Source organism: Leptidea sinapis, chromosome 12 (assembly GCF_905404315.1).
Source record: "Leptidea sinapis chromosome 12, ilLepSina1.1, whole genome shotgun sequence".
Classification (NCBI taxonomy): Eukaryota; Metazoa; Arthropoda; class Insecta; order Lepidoptera; family Pieridae; genus Leptidea; species Leptidea sinapis.
The window spans coordinates 4,150,686-4,169,101 of NC_066276.1; the positions used below are offsets into that span (position 1 = coordinate 4,150,686).

Sequence of the window (18,416 nt, forward strand, 5' to 3'; positions counted from 1 at the left end):
AAACAAATACAATAATAGTTCTACAATTAATAATGAATGACTTAGATTGTCGTTATGATTAAGGTATATTTTTATTGACATGTTAGTTAAAAAAGATGATGTCATTTTCATGTATTGAATTCGCAAAGATAAAGAAGGAGGGAATTAGAAATGTATCTCATTTGTTGCACTTGTTTAGGAAAGTCTAAAACAGCAAAAACAGAAAATAATTTGCATACAAATCATTCGTATCTAGTAGCACTTAAATGGTAAGCATTTTTGCATGGAGCTCTTTATTTTAAAGTTTCAGTTCAAAGTGAGTTAAAACTTTAAAATATTTTTCATTCATAAAATATTCTATTGCGAAATTCAGACCGACACTCTATAGGTGTTTTTCATTAATAATAACTGTGAAAAGGTTATTATTATTATTATAATAGTCGAAATTATATAACACTCTTTATTATCGTGCTCATTTAAATTTTAAGAATTATAGAAATATATTAGAATTATATTAGAAAAGTGTAAGTTTTGTAGCTTTGTTTTAGCCGATTTGGTTTTCATTTGTAGGGAATATATTCCAGATTAAGGTGTTAAAATAAGATAAAACTTTATGTCCAATAATCCATTACAATCAATAATTGGCATGAGTGATAGTTAATTTACTGTTAAGAGATAAAGTAACCAATGTATTTACATTAAATATAATATATCTTTAGTTTTTTATCAACGATGAGCACTTTTATTTAAACATAATAATATCGATATTTACTGTAAAGCTAGATTCACCACTATACGCTTATACGATGATTTGAAGAAATCCTAACAACATAAAACAAGCTAGTTATGGGGTATTTAATGTATAAGTTAATTTTTATATTGTACTTTTTCTAAAAAAGGAGGCCTATGCAATTTATTGACCTGACCTGTAAATGACAATTATCCCAGGCTTTGTATTGATTAGAATAAGCACGGGGACGATCCCACAAGTTGGCAGACGAGTCCTGTAGGACGATGCCACTTGAGTCTTTGCTCTGTGGACAACGGATTCAAATGAAAGCAAATTACGAAAAAAATCCTAATAAATAACCCTAAAAGCAAAATATATATAATGGCATTTCAGATTACGGAAAGCTATAGTATAGTAGATAGCAGGTTATGTAAAATTTTATTAATTATTGTTTCGGATGCAAATGTCCTTCGATTAAATTATTAAAATTTTAACTCACCATATCGTCTTTTGATTTTTTTGTTCCTTTAATATTTCTCTTTTTCCAAACAAATATTATTACTCCAACAACTATAGCAATTAGAAGCCCAATTGCCGCCAATGGAATAACTGTAAGTGGAACATCACTCCCTGTTCTCGTATCATCGACTTTCTTTGAATCATTCCGTTTTGGGTTTTCAATTTCAATGATTTTATCCACAGGGACATCTTCGGGTTTTTTTGGTGGACTTAGAGTTGTAATAACTGTAGTTTCAGGTACTGTTACATCTATGTTCGGTTCTGTTGCTTTGGTGGTTCTTTCTGTGGTCCGAGTAAACTTTGGTAGTGGCATGCTGGGGTAGTTGGCAATGGCGAATGGTGGGGGTCGGGGTAATTTTGGCCTTACACCAGTGTCGTCTGTTACGGTCGCAAATACTTCTGTCCTTTGGGGTAGTGAAATACCATCGTAAGCTGTTACCCATAGCGAATATGATTTGTTTTCCTGTAATTTTGAAAGTAATTAATTATCATGTAAATTTTTGTAGCAGCAAAACTGAATGCTCAGTGTTTTGTCTAAATAGTACTGCCAGAACCCCTCACTGTGCAGCTAAATAGCGATGCATTTTAGGTGTTGCGGTTTTAGGGTTTGGATGTGGCCCGTGTTTCAGATGACATCTCAAAACATAATCCGTGATGTGTGTTTTGTTTCTTTTATGAACAGTTATAAAGGCAGTAACAAAACATGCTTGTGTGTGACAAGTGGCGCTTGATCACGGATTATGTATTATTATATCTTCTGGAATACGGATGCATGTCTAAGTGATCAGGGTTGAAGGTCGTTCTGTGATGCATTACAATCGGAATCAATTTATCTCTATCATGGGCTAGATAATGGCGCTTATCATTATGTAAGCAATCAATTCGTTCTGTCACCTACTGCCCATAATAAAAAAGGGAGTATAAAATAAAAAGGTCATCTCTAATATTGGACTTCTGTAGTAATTTATTTGAGCATATAATATTTTTAACGTATTTATTTATATGGAACAGCAATACATACAAACATACGGTTAGCTTATTGATAAGTATTCATCGTCTCCCAGACATTCTTGCAACACTAGATAACTCAAAAACGTTGCCAGCCTATAAAAGGTGTGGCCTGGAAATACCAAGCAAGAAAGTATATTCCATAGTTTGATTGTGCATGGAAGAATATTTCTTGCAAGTAAATGCATTGTGTAGGAACGTCAGGCATCCAGATTGAAAGGATGATATTGAAGTTTGGCGCGTGTGGTGCTAAGGGACATAGTTCAGTTGGAGGCTCCCTTGCACAAGATGCCAGCTAGATTATAGGTACCACAACGGCGCATAAATCTGTTGTGAAGCAGTAAGCATTACTGTCTTTCGGTCTGAAGGGCGCCGTAGCTACTGAAATTAATAGGCAATTTTTGGGTTTTTTAAGAATCTTAAACGGAGCTGCTTTGTAATGGGCAGGTCGTATCACTTAGCATCAGCTGAATCGTCTTGTCCCTTATTGTCATAAAAACAAATTTACAGCTCTTCCGCACACTCTCCGTGATAAATTAGATTGAAAATATTATAATGATGAAGATATAAATGAGTAGCTGACGTAGAAAATGATACAATTACGCATTTGTTCCAAATACTTTTTTTAATGTATTCAGATTAGATTAAATTAGTTTAAGACCTGCTGACTACGCATCTCATATTTTTTCGTTTATTCTTTTTTTATGGAAAAGGAGGACAAATATCGTATCGTCCCGGAAAAACTGCACAAGAAAGCTAATTCCACATCTTTGTAGTATATGCAAGAAAGCTCCTTGAAGACCGCACTGTGGAGGACCGCCACACATCCAGATGGTGTAGATGATATCATAATTTGTGGCGTACGTGGAGTTCAGTGGCAGAAATCAGGTGAGACAGCTCTTCGGAACACTCCCCGTCACACTGATAACAAATTGATAATAAATTTGCTTAGATTTGCAAGAGCTACAATTTTAGAAGCAAGCATAGAAGATTTTAACAACGACACGTCACTCGAATGATTGACCAGTTGGAAGTGCTCGCACGGAACGAGAGAGGCTGCGGGTTTGAGTCCCGCATCGTTTATAAAATTTTGTTTTCAAATTTCATTTGTGTAATAAATTTAATCCCAGAAGTGAGGGTTATCACTTTGAAACATAACAAATAACTAACCTTATCCTTAAGAGTATCGTTAACAATCACAACTCCTGTTTGCGGATCTATTGTAAACGGAGTCGGAGGCCCGCTGGTCTCCAAGCCGAAGGTAACATTCTGTTTGCCAGTCCGTTCTCTATGAACACGTGTTACAACTGTGCCAATAGGGTCTGTCGACGTCACAAACCAGTTGCGATCCACTTGTATGATCGACGGCAAGCCAAACCCTGGAGGCAGCTGAAGCTGGGCTGATCCTGAAAAAAGAAGATGAACATTAACTCTGTACTTAAAAATTTCACAATGAAATGCTCAAATCAAGTAAAAAGAATTTGAAAACGCCACTGACAAAAGTCGAAAATTATTCATTTACATGTCATGATGTGAAATGACACATGCATGTCAAAGTTATACACTGGACAACCTAGAAGCATTTCCGAGACGTTTGATTAGAAGAATTGCAAAAGAAAATTACGAGCGTACAAAGTACACATGACAGAAGTGAAACTGCATTCTGCATGAACCTCTAAGCTGCATATGAAGTCTTGGTACATGTTGCTAGGGTGACACATGATTTCACCGCTATGAAAGATATTACTATCACCGCTACGATATTTATGTTCTCCTGGTGTCAGTCATGTGTTTTAAGGTATACCCGTGTCATACATAAGGCAATCTCTTCTTAAACTATGATCGCCTGGTACCAAAATACTAGATATTTAATGATTTTTCCCCACATTAAATCTTATGAATTTGCGTGTCTCGCTTTTTCGTTTCATCGACGTCCAAATCACAACGATGCTATAGAAGTTTTTACTTCAAATCTTTCTCCTCTTGTGAATCAACATTTACTGCTTCAGCATTTAACAATTTCTCATAGATACTAATTATGCTTACCTTACTCCTCCGAAACGGCTTTACTGATTTTTACCAAATTTTATACGCATATTCAGTAGGTCTGAGAATCGGCTACTATCTATTTTTGATACCCCTAAGTGATAAGGGTAAACCCCCTTAATTTTTTTTAATTATTGGACATTTTTTTTTGTTTTTATTTTATTATGATTCAGCATTGAAAAATACATACAACTTAAAATTTTCGCCCTTGTACGATCGATAAATCGAATCGAAAATAGTTCTACTATGTTTGCATCACGATTTTTATATTATTTTGATCCATCCACCAAACCGATATAGGGTTGCAAGATGGCAATCGAATACAACAATTGTAGTACGATATATTTGCTAGGTCTGAGAATCGGTTGAAGAATTAAAATCTTAATAATTGTTTTTTTTTTTATATGTTATATGGCAATACGACGTTTGCTGGGAGCTATAATTATATAATATAATGCTACAAAATATTTGAACCCTTGGTTTATTTAAGTTAGTAAAAAAGGTACATCGACCAACACACTTCGAAAATAAAGCATTGAAAAAAAGTAAAATCTATTGTTTAGTAAATATTAATCAGAAAAATGCTGGGATCTTTAAGATAGAGGTTTAAAATGTAATATTCTTTATGTTCTCGGAATTACTTAACGAGACTTTTATTATAATGGCCCTCGTTTCCTCGGAGTTAGAAATAACCCACAGGCACTTCTCTTATATTATTTGAAGTGAACAAGGTAGAACGTTGTAAAATGTCTTAGATATTACAGCAAATAAATTTTCCATTTGTACATAATTATTTTTATCTACATCGAGTAATGAAAAATGTTCACTGTTAGTTTTTCTTAAGTCATGATCGACCTCAAAGCAAATACGGCGCCTTTTCTGCCTTGAAGCAGTAATATGTAAGCATAAGTGTGTTTCGGTCTGAAGGGCGCAATAGCTAGTGACATTACTGGGCAAATGAGACTTAACATCTTATGTCTCAAGGTGACGAGCGCAATTGTAAAGCCGCTCAGAATTTTCGGCTTTTTCAAGAAACCTGAGCGGCACCGCATTGTAATGGGCAGGGCGTATCAATTACCATCAGCTGAACGTTCTAATGGTCTCCTCCCTTACTGTCATATAAAAATACCTTAATACAAGCTGTTACTTATATTATTGATTGAAGTATTTGTTATTAAAAGTGTTTTAATTTTTTTCTAAAATATTTCCAATTATCTATTAAATCCATTACTTTTAAATTAAGCTGATGTTCTGAGAAACATAATTGACCTCGATTAAGTCTACGTTTAGCTCCCTTTTTAATTTACTTCAAACAAAAAAGAAACGAGGTCATTATGACTACGTTTTACTTTTAACTAAAATTTTGTATTGAACCGTTATAACTTTGTCAATTTTGACTCGATCAGCTGTTTCCTAGTTTACTAAATTTTTGCCAGCACCATAATAACGGGACAATTGTTGTTGTTGATTTATAGTTCTCAGTTTTTTTTATGGATAAGCAGGACAAACGAGTGTAAGGGTCACCTGGTGTTAAATGATCGCTGCCGCGCACGTTCTCTTACAACACCAGAGGAATCGCAGGAGCATTGCCGGCCTTTAAGGAAGGTTTACGAGCTTTTTGAAGTGAAAACTTCTATAGCGGTTTTGAGCACTTTTTCTTGTGATAGATATTAAATGTTGAACTCGCGTCAGGACACGTGACCTGATCGAAAATTCGTAAGACAGTCGCTGAAATTTTTATAGAAAGATAAACTTTTAATGTAAAATAATTGTAATAGTTCTAAAGTATTAAATTTTTCATGATATATAAATTGTCATTTTTGTGTACGATAGCGCAATAAATAAATATTGTATTTAACCACATAAATGATAGTACTTTCATACTGATAAATAAAGCAATTCGTGCGAAATTATTCCCTATCCATTCCAAAATATTCAAAAAAGCACAACGTTAATGTTTTCATTTTATATCGTTCCACCTTTTTCTCTTCAAATCTTGAGAAGAGGCTGATTGATAACGATCATGAAGTAAGAAGGTTATACGACAACTTTTTGTGAGTTTCTATGGTTAGTGGTCCTCCACAAGAGTGCACTCGAAGGAGATATTTTCTTCTGGCATTGTTTATCATTCCCGGAATGAGACTTGCATGGCCAATGTGGAGTAAACTGTATCCAGTAGTATCCAATAGTATTATCATCAATAGAAACATTCAAAATATCATTTATATTTTACCAGTGGGAGGCTCCTGCTGCACAGTATCATGGATATCACAACGGCACCCATTTCTGCCGTGAAGTAGTAATATGTAAACTTTACTGTGTTTCCTACTGAAGGGCGCCGTAGGTAGTAGTATTACTGGGAAAATGAGACTTAACATTTTATGCCTCAAGGTGATGAGCGCAATTGTAGTGACGCTCAGAATTTTTGCACATTTGAAGAATCCTGAGGGCAGGGAAAGGCTTATCAATTACCATTGCTGAACCTATCTTGCTCGTCTCGTCCCGTATTTTCATAAAAAAGTAAGATTAACATTTTTCATTAGTCTATGAAGAGAAATATCTTCACCGTACAAATGATTACTTTATTTGCAAAATATTTTATACATTTTATAACATTCTAACTTGTTCACTTCAAATCTTGAAGAGACTGCGGGCAATTTCTAACTCCGAGAAAACGAGAGCCATTACAATAAAAGTCTCGCTAAGTAACTTCAAGAACACAAAGAATATTACAATTTAAACTCTCATTCGACGGAAACCGGAAGGACTTTGTGAGTTTCGTGAAATTAATCTTGCAGCACTTCACAGTTGCATAATTCAGACCGAACGATAAACTGTTTTAAGATTCAAGCGCACTTAATTAATAATTAACGCTTTGAATACCCAAACTCAGAGACAAGTAATAAAATAAGGACTCCATGTCACCTTACATAACAGTGAGGCACCAACACAAGCCGGTAAACGTGTACACATAGCGTGTAATACATAGCCCCACGCATGCACTTACACTAATACAAGCCAATCGGCCGCCATTATCATATTTGCCATCGTCTGTGACAGATCAGTTTGCGTCGCAATAAAATATTTTAAAAATGCCGTCGTGCGTTGTGAAAAAGTGTAAAAACAATATTATAAAAGTATTTGTGGGTAAATGATTATTTAAGGGAGAAAAAATTTTGTAACTGGTATAACCCGTAATCGCACACACACTAGCATAAAGGTGCTTCACTTGCTAATATCACGGTGCGGAGTCCTTCTTTTTTTACTTGTCCGTGTAACCACAAAAACCAAAGTATAAAATTTGTGAATACGAAAATTAATTATCTGTGTTCAACAGTGCTAAACAGTTGTTTCGTAACTGTGTTAAACAGTTGTTTCGTAATAAGGATTATGGTCGTACCATTTCGGGATCATATCTTTACTCCTACTAATATAATTAATGTGAATAAAAGTTTGTTTGTTACGCTTTTACGCCGGATTTACAGAACCGATTTTGATGGAATTTGGTGCAGCGATAGACTAGAGCTTAGGAAACGACATAGGCTACATTTTATTCCGGAAAAATTCATAGTTCCCGCGGGATTTGTGAAAAACTGAAGTTCTCGTCGATCAACTATTTCTATACCAATAGTGGGTTTAATTTGCCATAGCAATCTTCCTCGAAATAAGATTCATATAATATGTTGGGTACGAGGGGGGAAACGAGAACCGGAACTGGAATAGGACATGATATAATCAACTATTCCAAACTTGCTTATTATTTAAAAAAAAAAACCTTTATCTACGCGAACGAAGTTGCGGACATCAGCTAGTATCATATAAAGCACAATGATGCTATTGAAAATTCTATTCCTCGCCAGTCACAATAGGTACAGACATCCATAATATATCCTCGGAAAGGTCTGGATGAGAAAAGTCTACTTTTGTGTTTAGGTTTCTAGGTTGTCGGGATTAAAGGCTATTCAAGATCAAACATTTTCACATTGAAAATCAGGTATAACTCGACCCAATTACGTTTCGCCATAGTGATTGGATCACTAACGTTTCCCATTTGGCAGGCCGCGACCCGGTACTGAGTCATCAAAATAAAATACCGGGTCGCAACATTTTTATCTTGTTTTAAAAATATTACGACTACCTACTACGCTACGCTTTTTATAACCTAGGTCTAAATAATCATTAAAAGAAAAATTTAAAGAAATAAAAATTTTGACTGTTGCTTCTCAATATATTCTTGATAATGTTCATAAGCACATTACGGAATCTGGTAGAAACTGTGACAGTCATAATGTTAACACGAGGAACAAACATAAACTTGTTATGCCCACTACTTGGCTAAGTCGAGTTGGTAAGTCTTTTGTAGGGCGATGTATATGCTTAAACAACAAGATCCCAGAAAATGTTCAAAACAAAAGCATAACTGTATTCAAAAGAATTGTTGAGAAACGTTTGTGTGGTAAAGGTATAATTGTTGTAATAACATAAATGACATTCTTAATGATTCCACAGATTGGGAATGGAGCGACCGCCCTCAGGCTTTTAAATAATTTGTTTAATAATTGTACAATATTATTTTGTTAACATATTTTTTTATGAAAAAATAAAGCCCGCTGAGTTCCACGTTCTTCTCAGGTCTGAGGCATTCGTTTTGGAATGGGTGGTAGTTTTAACTTTCAATAAGTGATGTCATATCCTATTTTGAATAAAAATATTTAAATTTGAATACAATCGATCGGCACATTGTAAATATTCGGAGTCGTGACCGTTTGTTGGTTATCAGTGGGAGGCTCCTTTGCACAGGATGCCGGCTAGATTATAGGTTCCACAACAGAGCAGTACTGTGTAAGCATTACTGTGTTTTGGTCCAAAGGGCGCCGTAGCTAGTGGAATGACTGGGCAAATGGGACTTGACATCTTATGTCTCAAGGTGACGAGCACTGTTGTACTGCCGCTCAGAATTTTTGGGTATTTCAAGAATCCTGAGAGGCACTGCATTTTAAAAAAATATTATCGTCAATAACACAAAATTAGCTTATCAAGCAATGCATTTTATCACAGCTTTTAAGCTCTGTTCAAACTGAGGCGAATAACGCGCGGGACGCGAGACGCGTTTTAGAGCAATTCGCTCGCCCGCTTAGCCTCTCAAACTAACGCGACTTCCCGCGTGTCATTATTGGTTCTTCAGTGGAGAAACATCATGCATTGTGAGATTAAATAATCCCGCCGGGCGTCACGTTCTTGTTTCACTTCAACTTGAGCGACTACTCGCGTCAATCTGTACACGTCCATACAATTTAGCTGACACAATCGGCGCGAGCGACATCCATCAGCAGCCTCAGTTTCAACAGAGCTTACAAGTGTGAAGCGGGGTTTTCAACACTAGATTACCTTGATATACAGGGTGGTCCAAAAGTCCGTTAACACTTGAATCGGTTGCCGCGTCTAGCAGCGGCGGCGGAGGGGGATAGAGGGGTTACGCATTGCAAGAACGGCCAATGGGAATTTAGTACCATTGCGTCGTTCAGTTCACTATCGAAACAACGATTCTGCGACCTTAGCTCAACGAAAGTTCTGCAATCATTACAAGATACGACACAAAAATCAAGCTCCATCAGGTGTGTTAATTAAAAAATGGGTGCTCAAGTTTGAGAAGACGGGTTCAACAATGGATTCACCTCGATCTGGCCGACCTAGAACGTCGAGGGACCCCGAAAACGTAGAGCGAGTAAAATCGTCTGTTCGTGACCAACCTGGACTTTTAACTCGAAAGCGGTCTGCTGTCCTTAACGTGCCAAGATAATGATGTATTAAACCGCATTCTCAAGAAAGATTTAAGTCTACATCCCTGTAAAATCCAAATGGTGCAGGAATTAAGGCCTCAGAACCACTAGGTTGCAGTTTGCGAACGAAATGGTAGAGCGATCACCAGTTATACAAACATTTTTTCTCAACGAGGCACACTTCCACCTAAATGGGCATGTTAATATTACAAAATTGTCGTTATTGGAGTGACACTATGTCATGGTGATCAAAAACTCCTGCACTTCACCCAGCCAACCCAGTAACTCTTGACGAATTAAAGGATCGTATTCGCACAGAAATCCAAAACATCTCAACAGAAACATGTAAAGCTGTCATCGAAAATTTCCGCTCTAGATTGCAGCAATGCCAGAATAATGAAGGATTGCAGATGGATAATGTGATTTTAAAGACATAAATTCCCCTTTTGTTTACTATCGAAAACAATAAACAATTTCGATCTACTGTAATTAGTTTTTTTTAATCATCATTCTAATTATAAACGGACTTTTGGTCCACCCTGTATAAATATAGAACCAGGCTTGAAATGGAACTAAATAGACGATACCAAAGTATGTACCTTGTACTAATAAAACCTGTTTACTATTAATAAATGTGTATTGTTATACCTAATGGAACCAATTTGGACTTAGAAGTATACAGTGGGTCATGAATGGACAGTATGAAAATTGCCAAGCTATGGCAGAACCATGCTTAAAAGTTCTGCCCTGTGTATTTCCTAAAGTAGCTTGACCCACTATGGAAAAGTGATCCTTGCGGACATCTTTTTTGAACTAATTGGAGCACATGTTTAATTATCATTGTATACGTTTAACCAGGCATACATACACGGGCAGGTCATTTTCGTAACGGAAATCCAACTGTTACTTATCTTTTTGCTTTGAAGTAATTTTTTGTTTTCTTGTTGATTTCATATACTTAATATATGAAAAATATTATATACAACTTTTCTAATAATGCCCCTCTTGCTTCTTATGAATTAAACATTCTTTTGAATTAAATTGGTTGGCCGAGAAGTTGACATCCAAAGCTAAAATTTGAATATTGTTCATTTTATTGGCCAATGTTCTGGGAAGTTTTTAAAAATAGTTAGAAGCCATAGGCATTTTATTTATTTTTTGATACCTTGAACATTTTCATGAATTTAGCTCGAGCAGTTATCTTGAACTTACGACTCAATTCTAAACTAGTTCCGCATTGTCTAAACTATTCATAGTTTCTTATGTGGTTTTTGCAACATAATAATTATCAACAATAAAATTAACTAAAAGTGTTCAAAAAAATTTGAAAATGTCCTAAACTACAATTAGGTGAAAAAAGCGGATAAAAGGGAAAAAAAATATTATCTCATAAACTACGCAAAATCTTAGAACATACATAGGGCTGATTCGGATACTCATCACCATGAGGCTTTCAAAGCTTAGCTTTGGACGTCAACTTCTCGGCCACCCTGTATATATTTATTTAATTATATTTCTTCTTGTTATCTGCAAATTCGGACTACTACGCGTTCACACGGTGCGATTTATAGCTCTTCTTACTTTAAATTTCTAGTTGAGCAATAGAAATAAAATATATGTTCAGGCGGTTCGATTAAAATCGCTTTAACATTGGTCGCAAAGATGGCGGAAATTCCCATATATTGTAATCGTCACAGTGATTGCGGCGATCGGTTACTTGTCGGTTTTTTGGGCACTCATCAAATGGAATTCGCGTGTAGTTGCGTGCGCGTGCCCACTCGATCGCCGTTCATTCTATGGCGGACAATGGATAGTGAGTGAAGCCGTACGTAGTACTTCACGGCGTTCTTTTGTTTTTTTTTTATGGAAAAGGAGGACAAAGGAGCGTATCTGGTGTTAAGTGATCACCGCCGCCCACATGTTCTTGCAACACTAGAGGAATTACAGGAGCGTTTTCGGCCTTTAAGGAAGGTGTAAGCGCTTTCCTTTTATACTGGGTGTTCAAATGAAGAAACATTTAAATTCATAGAACTTTATCTGAACTACCCAGAAATATGGAATACCAAACATAAATACCACAAAGATAAGAATATAATATAATCGTTCAACAATATTACTAATAAGATTATAAAATCATGAAATTCCTTATGTCCATCTTGAAGGACTGCCGCTCAATAAATGATCACAGACGATCGTGTCGATGCTTCCACGATGATTAACGATTAACTTGACGATGACAGACGATCATACAAGTAACGATCATCGCCGATACTGGAGACGAGGCATCAAGTTTGTGCAGTTAAATTTTAATTACTACAGTCTATTTGATTTTTTTATGGAATAGGAGGACAAACGAGCGTACGGGTCACCTGGTGTTAAGTGATCACCGCCGCCCACATTCTCTTGCAAGACCAGAGGAATCACAAGAGCGTTGCCGGCCTTTAAGGAAGGTGTACGCGCTTTTTTTGAAGGTACCCATGTCGTATCGTCCCCGAAACACCGCACAAGGAAGCTCATTCCACAGCTTTATAGTACGAGGGAGAAAGCTTCTTGAAAACCGCACTGTGGAGGACCGCCACACATCCAGATGGTGGGGATGATATCCTATTTTGTTTTATTGACTTTTAAAATTGATTGAAGAGCAATTGAAACTCCGTTAGACATCCTTTCTGAGTGTAAACATTTAATTCGAAAACGTAACATCTCCTTGGGAAGACCAATTCTTCAACCACTTGAGATAAGATTCTTGAAAAAAATTATCACAATAGATCACGGTTCGCAATGAAACAGTAGCCCTGAACTATATTCAAACCGCTCTATCAACCGTAACCATAACCAAGGGCATCGTGTAACTATAATAACATGAGTGAACTAAATCTACCAAACTAAAACCAATGATTTTGTCAAAAAGCCTGTCTGCGATTATAATCTTAAATAATATTTTCTGAAAGTTTGTATTGAGATCATCGAAGGTCATATTAAAAATTAAATACTGTTTGCATATAAATTGCCATTATTTGATCATATTGTATAGAGTATTGAGTATGTAAAGTTGCAGTAAAACTTTTAAGTTATATTCAAAACTAACTTTAAAATAGCCTGAGGGCGGCCGCTCCATTCCCAATCTGTGTTATCATTAAGAAATCCATTTTTGTTATAGAAATCTTTACCACAAAAACGGTTTTTAACAATTCTTGTGATTCTCATAAAACATTTGTTTTCAATATTATCTGGGATATTATTAAAAAAGCATATACATCGCCCCACAAAAGGCTTACATACTCGACTTAGCCGAGTAGTAGGCATTATAAGCTTATGTTTGTTCCTGGTGTTAACATCATGGTTATGACAGTTTCTACCAAATTCACTTATATGCCTATGTACATACGTTTACACTATCAAGAATATATTGAGAGGCAGCAGTCAAGTTGATTTATTTCTTTGAATTTTGCTCTCAATGTATAAATATGTATAAGAGCTTTATGCAGTATCAGTCCTCTAGAATCGTGTAGACCACTATTCAAAAAGCACCGTCTTTTAACGCTTATATATTAGAAATTTGTATGTTCATTAAAAAAACATGGTGAACTTTTTAAACCAGCAAAGGACTATTCAATATTAGGGTTAAGAAATCCAACACGCCTTCTGATGCCATACTGTAGAACAGCGCTTCATCTAAAAACGCAAATGATATGTGTTTTAGGGTCTTTAACCACCTTCCAAAGAATATTAGAGTGATTCCTAAAACAATAATGCATAAAATTAAAATTATGGCTAATAGATAAATGCTTTTATAGTTTAAAAGAATTCTTTAGCCAAAAATAATAGTATTTAAATGTTTTTTTCAATTGTGCCTACAAACTAATGTTTATTTTATATTATTGAATTAAAGCGAAGTAATGTGTATTAATGACGTATAAATATAAAAATTCCAATATTGACAATCAAATATTTGTATGCCGAATTGTGCTGTACACCTATCAATTGTTAACAACTATGTTACCACGCTTCATACAAATAAATCATTTCATTTCATTTCAATGATTCTAACAAAACCAAAAACAACTAACTTCGAGAGGTACTCTCATTCAATTATATTATATAAGTGGATTATTTCTCTCAAAGGTAAACCAAATTTTGCGGTTGGAAATATTAGTATAGCTTTACAGTTCTTCAAATATAATTTTGTTCATAGTTCACTCAGTTTCTGAGTGCAATTGATACTTTTCAAATTTATCTTTAGTATACTGACCCGACAATCGCTGTTCTGTCAATAGAAAAAAAAGGATGTATCTATTCGGGAATAATGTAGTCTAAAGCCAATGTAAAAATAACGTAGTTCTGAATCATTTTAAAGTAATGTAAGAGTATTAAAATGATAAGGATTAATATCGTATTTGTGTAAACAGCTTTTATATTGCCGCTTTATAATTGAAAATTTTTTAAAGTATTAAAATGGATATAGTATTTTATCCTTTAAAGATAGACATATACTATTGAGGACTTTAATATAGACCTATATAAGATACACAATTCCAACAAACATTATTGTGTTATATCTCAAAGGGTTTAGACAGCGTTTTCGTTAAAAGCTCCCAGGTGTCTTATTGTTTCCGACATCTCGAACAATATCGTTGATGTATACAAATATGTATAGAAAAGTTTAACAAATTATATACATAAACCTTCCTCAAGAACCACGCTATCCATTTTTAAATCAGCATAACAGTCAGTGCAGTAGTTTATGAGTTTATCATGAACAGACAGACCGACAGACACGGCAGAGGACTTCACTGCATAGTATAAAACTAAGTCGCTTTCTCTGTCCCTATATCCCTATGTATGCTTAAGTTTCTAGATGTTGTAAGTAATTACATTATTTCCGCTTACATTGCAAACGCCGGCTGAACCCTACAAGATTTATCTAATTAATGTATTAAGTATTGTACACATTGAAAAGGTCTACAGAAAACTGCACTATGGTACATGTTTATCTCTTATGGATATCCCACAATAACATTTTTTGTCATTTCCTTTTTACTACAAATAATTAATATTAATGTTAATTAATTTTCGAAGCGATTTTAACCAATACAGCAGTAATCCTTATCTAATAAAATACCTTAAATACATTGTTGATTTCATATAGATCTACATGGCCCTTTACAGTAAGTTATACCTCGGTAAATGCACAAAATGATAAAGCAATCATTGGAAATTTAAATAATTACTCTGGGCAAAATACCAAAGTAAGTACGTACTATTTATACTAGTATTTATAGGTGTCTGTAGAAAAATAGTTTCAGCTGTTTAAATAACGGTACTTTATCTTAGGTAATTAAAGTTTCTTTATAATGAAAACTATGTAAACTAAAAAATCAAAAAATATATTGTATTCTTCGCAGGCATGTTGCCTTCAAGGTTAATTGAGTCGACAATTCTTATACGTAAAGTTGCCAATTTGGATTCGGTTCATTTTCTTTAAATAATTAATACAACAGAAATGTACAGCAACTTTGAGGCTAGGAAAAAAAGGAACGCCTATTTAAGTTTTAACAACATTTATTTAAAATAAATTGCATAAATAACATATCAATTAATACGCATGGGGACTGGAGTTAATATTAAGGTTAGGATAATGAATATGTTTTCAAAAACATTCAATAAATAAAACAGGACACAACTAAAATATTTTTTTTATCCTTTTATTTATTTAAGGGCGTTTACACCTATTTACAAGTCAGCCCTACTATAATATAAGTACATAAACACTCAAACAAAATAAACAATAATATAAACAGAAAAATAATAAAAATAAAAGCAAGTTATTCAGTCTTCAACAAATAAGATTTATGGATTCAAACAGACTTATGGCATCCTTAGATTCAGGAGGGCAAGTATATTTACAAACATGCCTGTATCAAATCTCAAATCCATAAATCCTACAATTTCGTCTCTACTAGACTGAAATCGGACACATACATTTAACTAGTAAAAGATGCTTGTCATCTTCCCGCAAGAGTTAGTGACAATGGCGTTATTATATCTAACAGAGCAATATTTCATTTATAACAACGAGCGAAGAACTCCTATTGAGTTCTAGAGATTTTATTTGATTCAAATCATATTTGAACCACTCAGTCAAAATAGACTGCCTCAGACTAGAAAAGAACGGGCGCAATTAACTCATCGGGCTTTTTTATATAAACATATGGATTTCAATATAATACCGTACAATAAATATTTATATTTAAAGAGCCTGAGTGAGGGTGTCTGCTCCATTCCCAGGCTGTGGTATCATTAAAAAGGATCATTTACGTTATAAAAACCATTCCCACACAAACGTTTTTTAACAATTCTTTTAAATTTCCTAACACAATATTTGTTTCGTACATTTTCTGGGATCATATTATTGTAAAAGCATATACATCGTCTTTTGAAAGAGGCACGCATAACTATAATAGTTTATGTTTGTTCCTCGTTATGATTATCACAGTTTCTAGCAAATTCGTACAATTTCGACGTATCGTTGATACAATCTTGATATGTCTTGTTAAACTCTCAGGTTGTGTCTACTTTACAGTTGATAACCTGCTCAACCCCAATATTTGCATATTAGGAAATTGACTTGACATGTCGCTCTTGTAAATCTAAAAAATTTGTTATGTTTTATTTTAAAGTGATTCTCACTTCTGCGATTAATTACACAAATAAAACTGGAAACAAAGTTTTAGAATGATCGGTCGCGGGTTCGAGTCCCGCATTGATCGAAACATGGATCAATAATAAAATCAATCTTGCGGTTTTCAAGGAGATATCTTCCACGTCACTAAAGTCAGATTGATGAAATGCCTTGTGTTTCCAATCTTTCTCTATGGAGCCGAAACTTGGTCTCTGAGACTGCAGGACCGCTGTAAAATCGATGCATTAGAGATGTGGTGCTGGAGACGCCTCCTAAAGATCCCGTGGACGGCATTTCGCACCAATGTATCCATCCTCAAAGAGCTTCGTATTAAAGACAGACTATCGTCAATTGTGCAACTAAGAATACTAAAGTTCTTTGGTCACGTCTCTAGAAATGAGAACTCGATGGAGAGACTGGTAGTTCAGGGCCAGGTGGAAGGCAAGAGAGCACGCGGTCGATCGCCAACCCGCTGGATAGACGCCATCACAAAGGCTACTGAGTCCACCATAGTCCAGTGTACTCGCAACGCCTCTAACCGTCAGAAATGGAAGCACATCGCCAGGAGATCTACCCTCGGAAAGGATGTTGACCCACCGAACACTCCACCATGTACCTCGTCAGCGCAACCACGACCACTCTGACAAGAGTGTCCGACTAAGAAGAAGATCTTCCACGTACTATAAAGCTGTGGAATGAACTTCCTTGTGCGGTGTTTCCGGGACGATACGACATGGGTACCTTCAAAGAAAGCGCGCACACCTTCCTTAAAGGCCGGCAACGCTCCTGTGATACCTCTGGTGTTGCAAGAGATTGTGGGCGGCGGTGATCACTTAACAACAGGTGACCCGTACGCTCTTTGTCCTCCTATTCCATAAAAAAAAAACAAAAACAAAACAAATTGTTTCAATTATGTTATATAACCTTGTTGTGCAAATTTTGGTTAACGATACATTTTGTTATCATCAAAATATACCATATTCTTAAACATTCTTATAATAATACCTTGTAACAGTACGCAGAGTGAAAGTTACAGCTTTCGCTGTTACAAACTTACAACTTAATCATCTAACTTATTCTTGTCATGTGCTGTAATTCTGACACCGTGAATATAGGCTAAGTTAACTCCAGACCGGTTCTGTACAAGCTGCGTAATGAATGACCAGGTATTTTCCCGACGGTTACGAGCTTACGTCATCAAAATAGCAAAATTAAAGCTATAATTTACTCTATAGACCACCTGATCTGAAGCATTTGAAAATGATAAATAGTGAAAAATATAATAGTAGGATTAATCCCGTTGGAAAATGTAGAGAATATAATTAAAATGAATGGAAAAATAAATTACAGGTGATCTGAGTTCGGGAAATGAAAAAGGGGGTTGTATGTAAGGGTAAAAAACTAAATATTTCAAATTTAAAAAAAAATATTTTGTTAAATAAAAAAAACGAAAACTTGGTTATTTGAATTTTTTACATAAATTTTCAGGTAATGAGAAAAAAACTTTTTTCTATAGGACTTGTAGTTTTACCGGAATTGGGTAAAGCCCGAGATTTTCACCCGTAGATGCCCCCCTTTTTCCACTTCCTCAGATCCCCCGTAACTTATTTTTCGTGTATTATTAGTGTTTCCTCCTACTGTGATTTTTTTTTTGTTTCAAAATTTATCGACC

At 35.1% G+C, this 18,416-nt stretch overlaps 1 protein-coding gene across 4 annotated transcripts in view; it reads right to left on the minus strand.

Moving 5' to 3' along the window:
* LOC126967122 (tyrosine kinase receptor Cad96Ca) overlaps positions 1–18,416 on the minus strand; it is a 91,763-nt gene that overhangs the window by 19,239 nt on the left and 54,108 nt on the right. For 3 of the 4 annotated variants that reach the window (XM_050811538.1, XM_050811540.1, XM_050811541.1), the window contains exons 3-5: positions 3,407–3,642; positions 1,209–1,691; positions 906–1,013 (exon numbers count right to left, since the gene is read on the minus strand). In XM_050811538.1, the coding sequence (XP_050667495.1) occupies positions 906–1,013; positions 1,209–1,691; positions 3,407–3,642 (827 nt within the window). The remainder of the gene's footprint in view (positions 1–905; positions 1,014–1,208; positions 1,692–3,406; positions 3,643–18,416) is intronic. The other variant, XM_050811542.1, reaches the window with a different exon arrangement.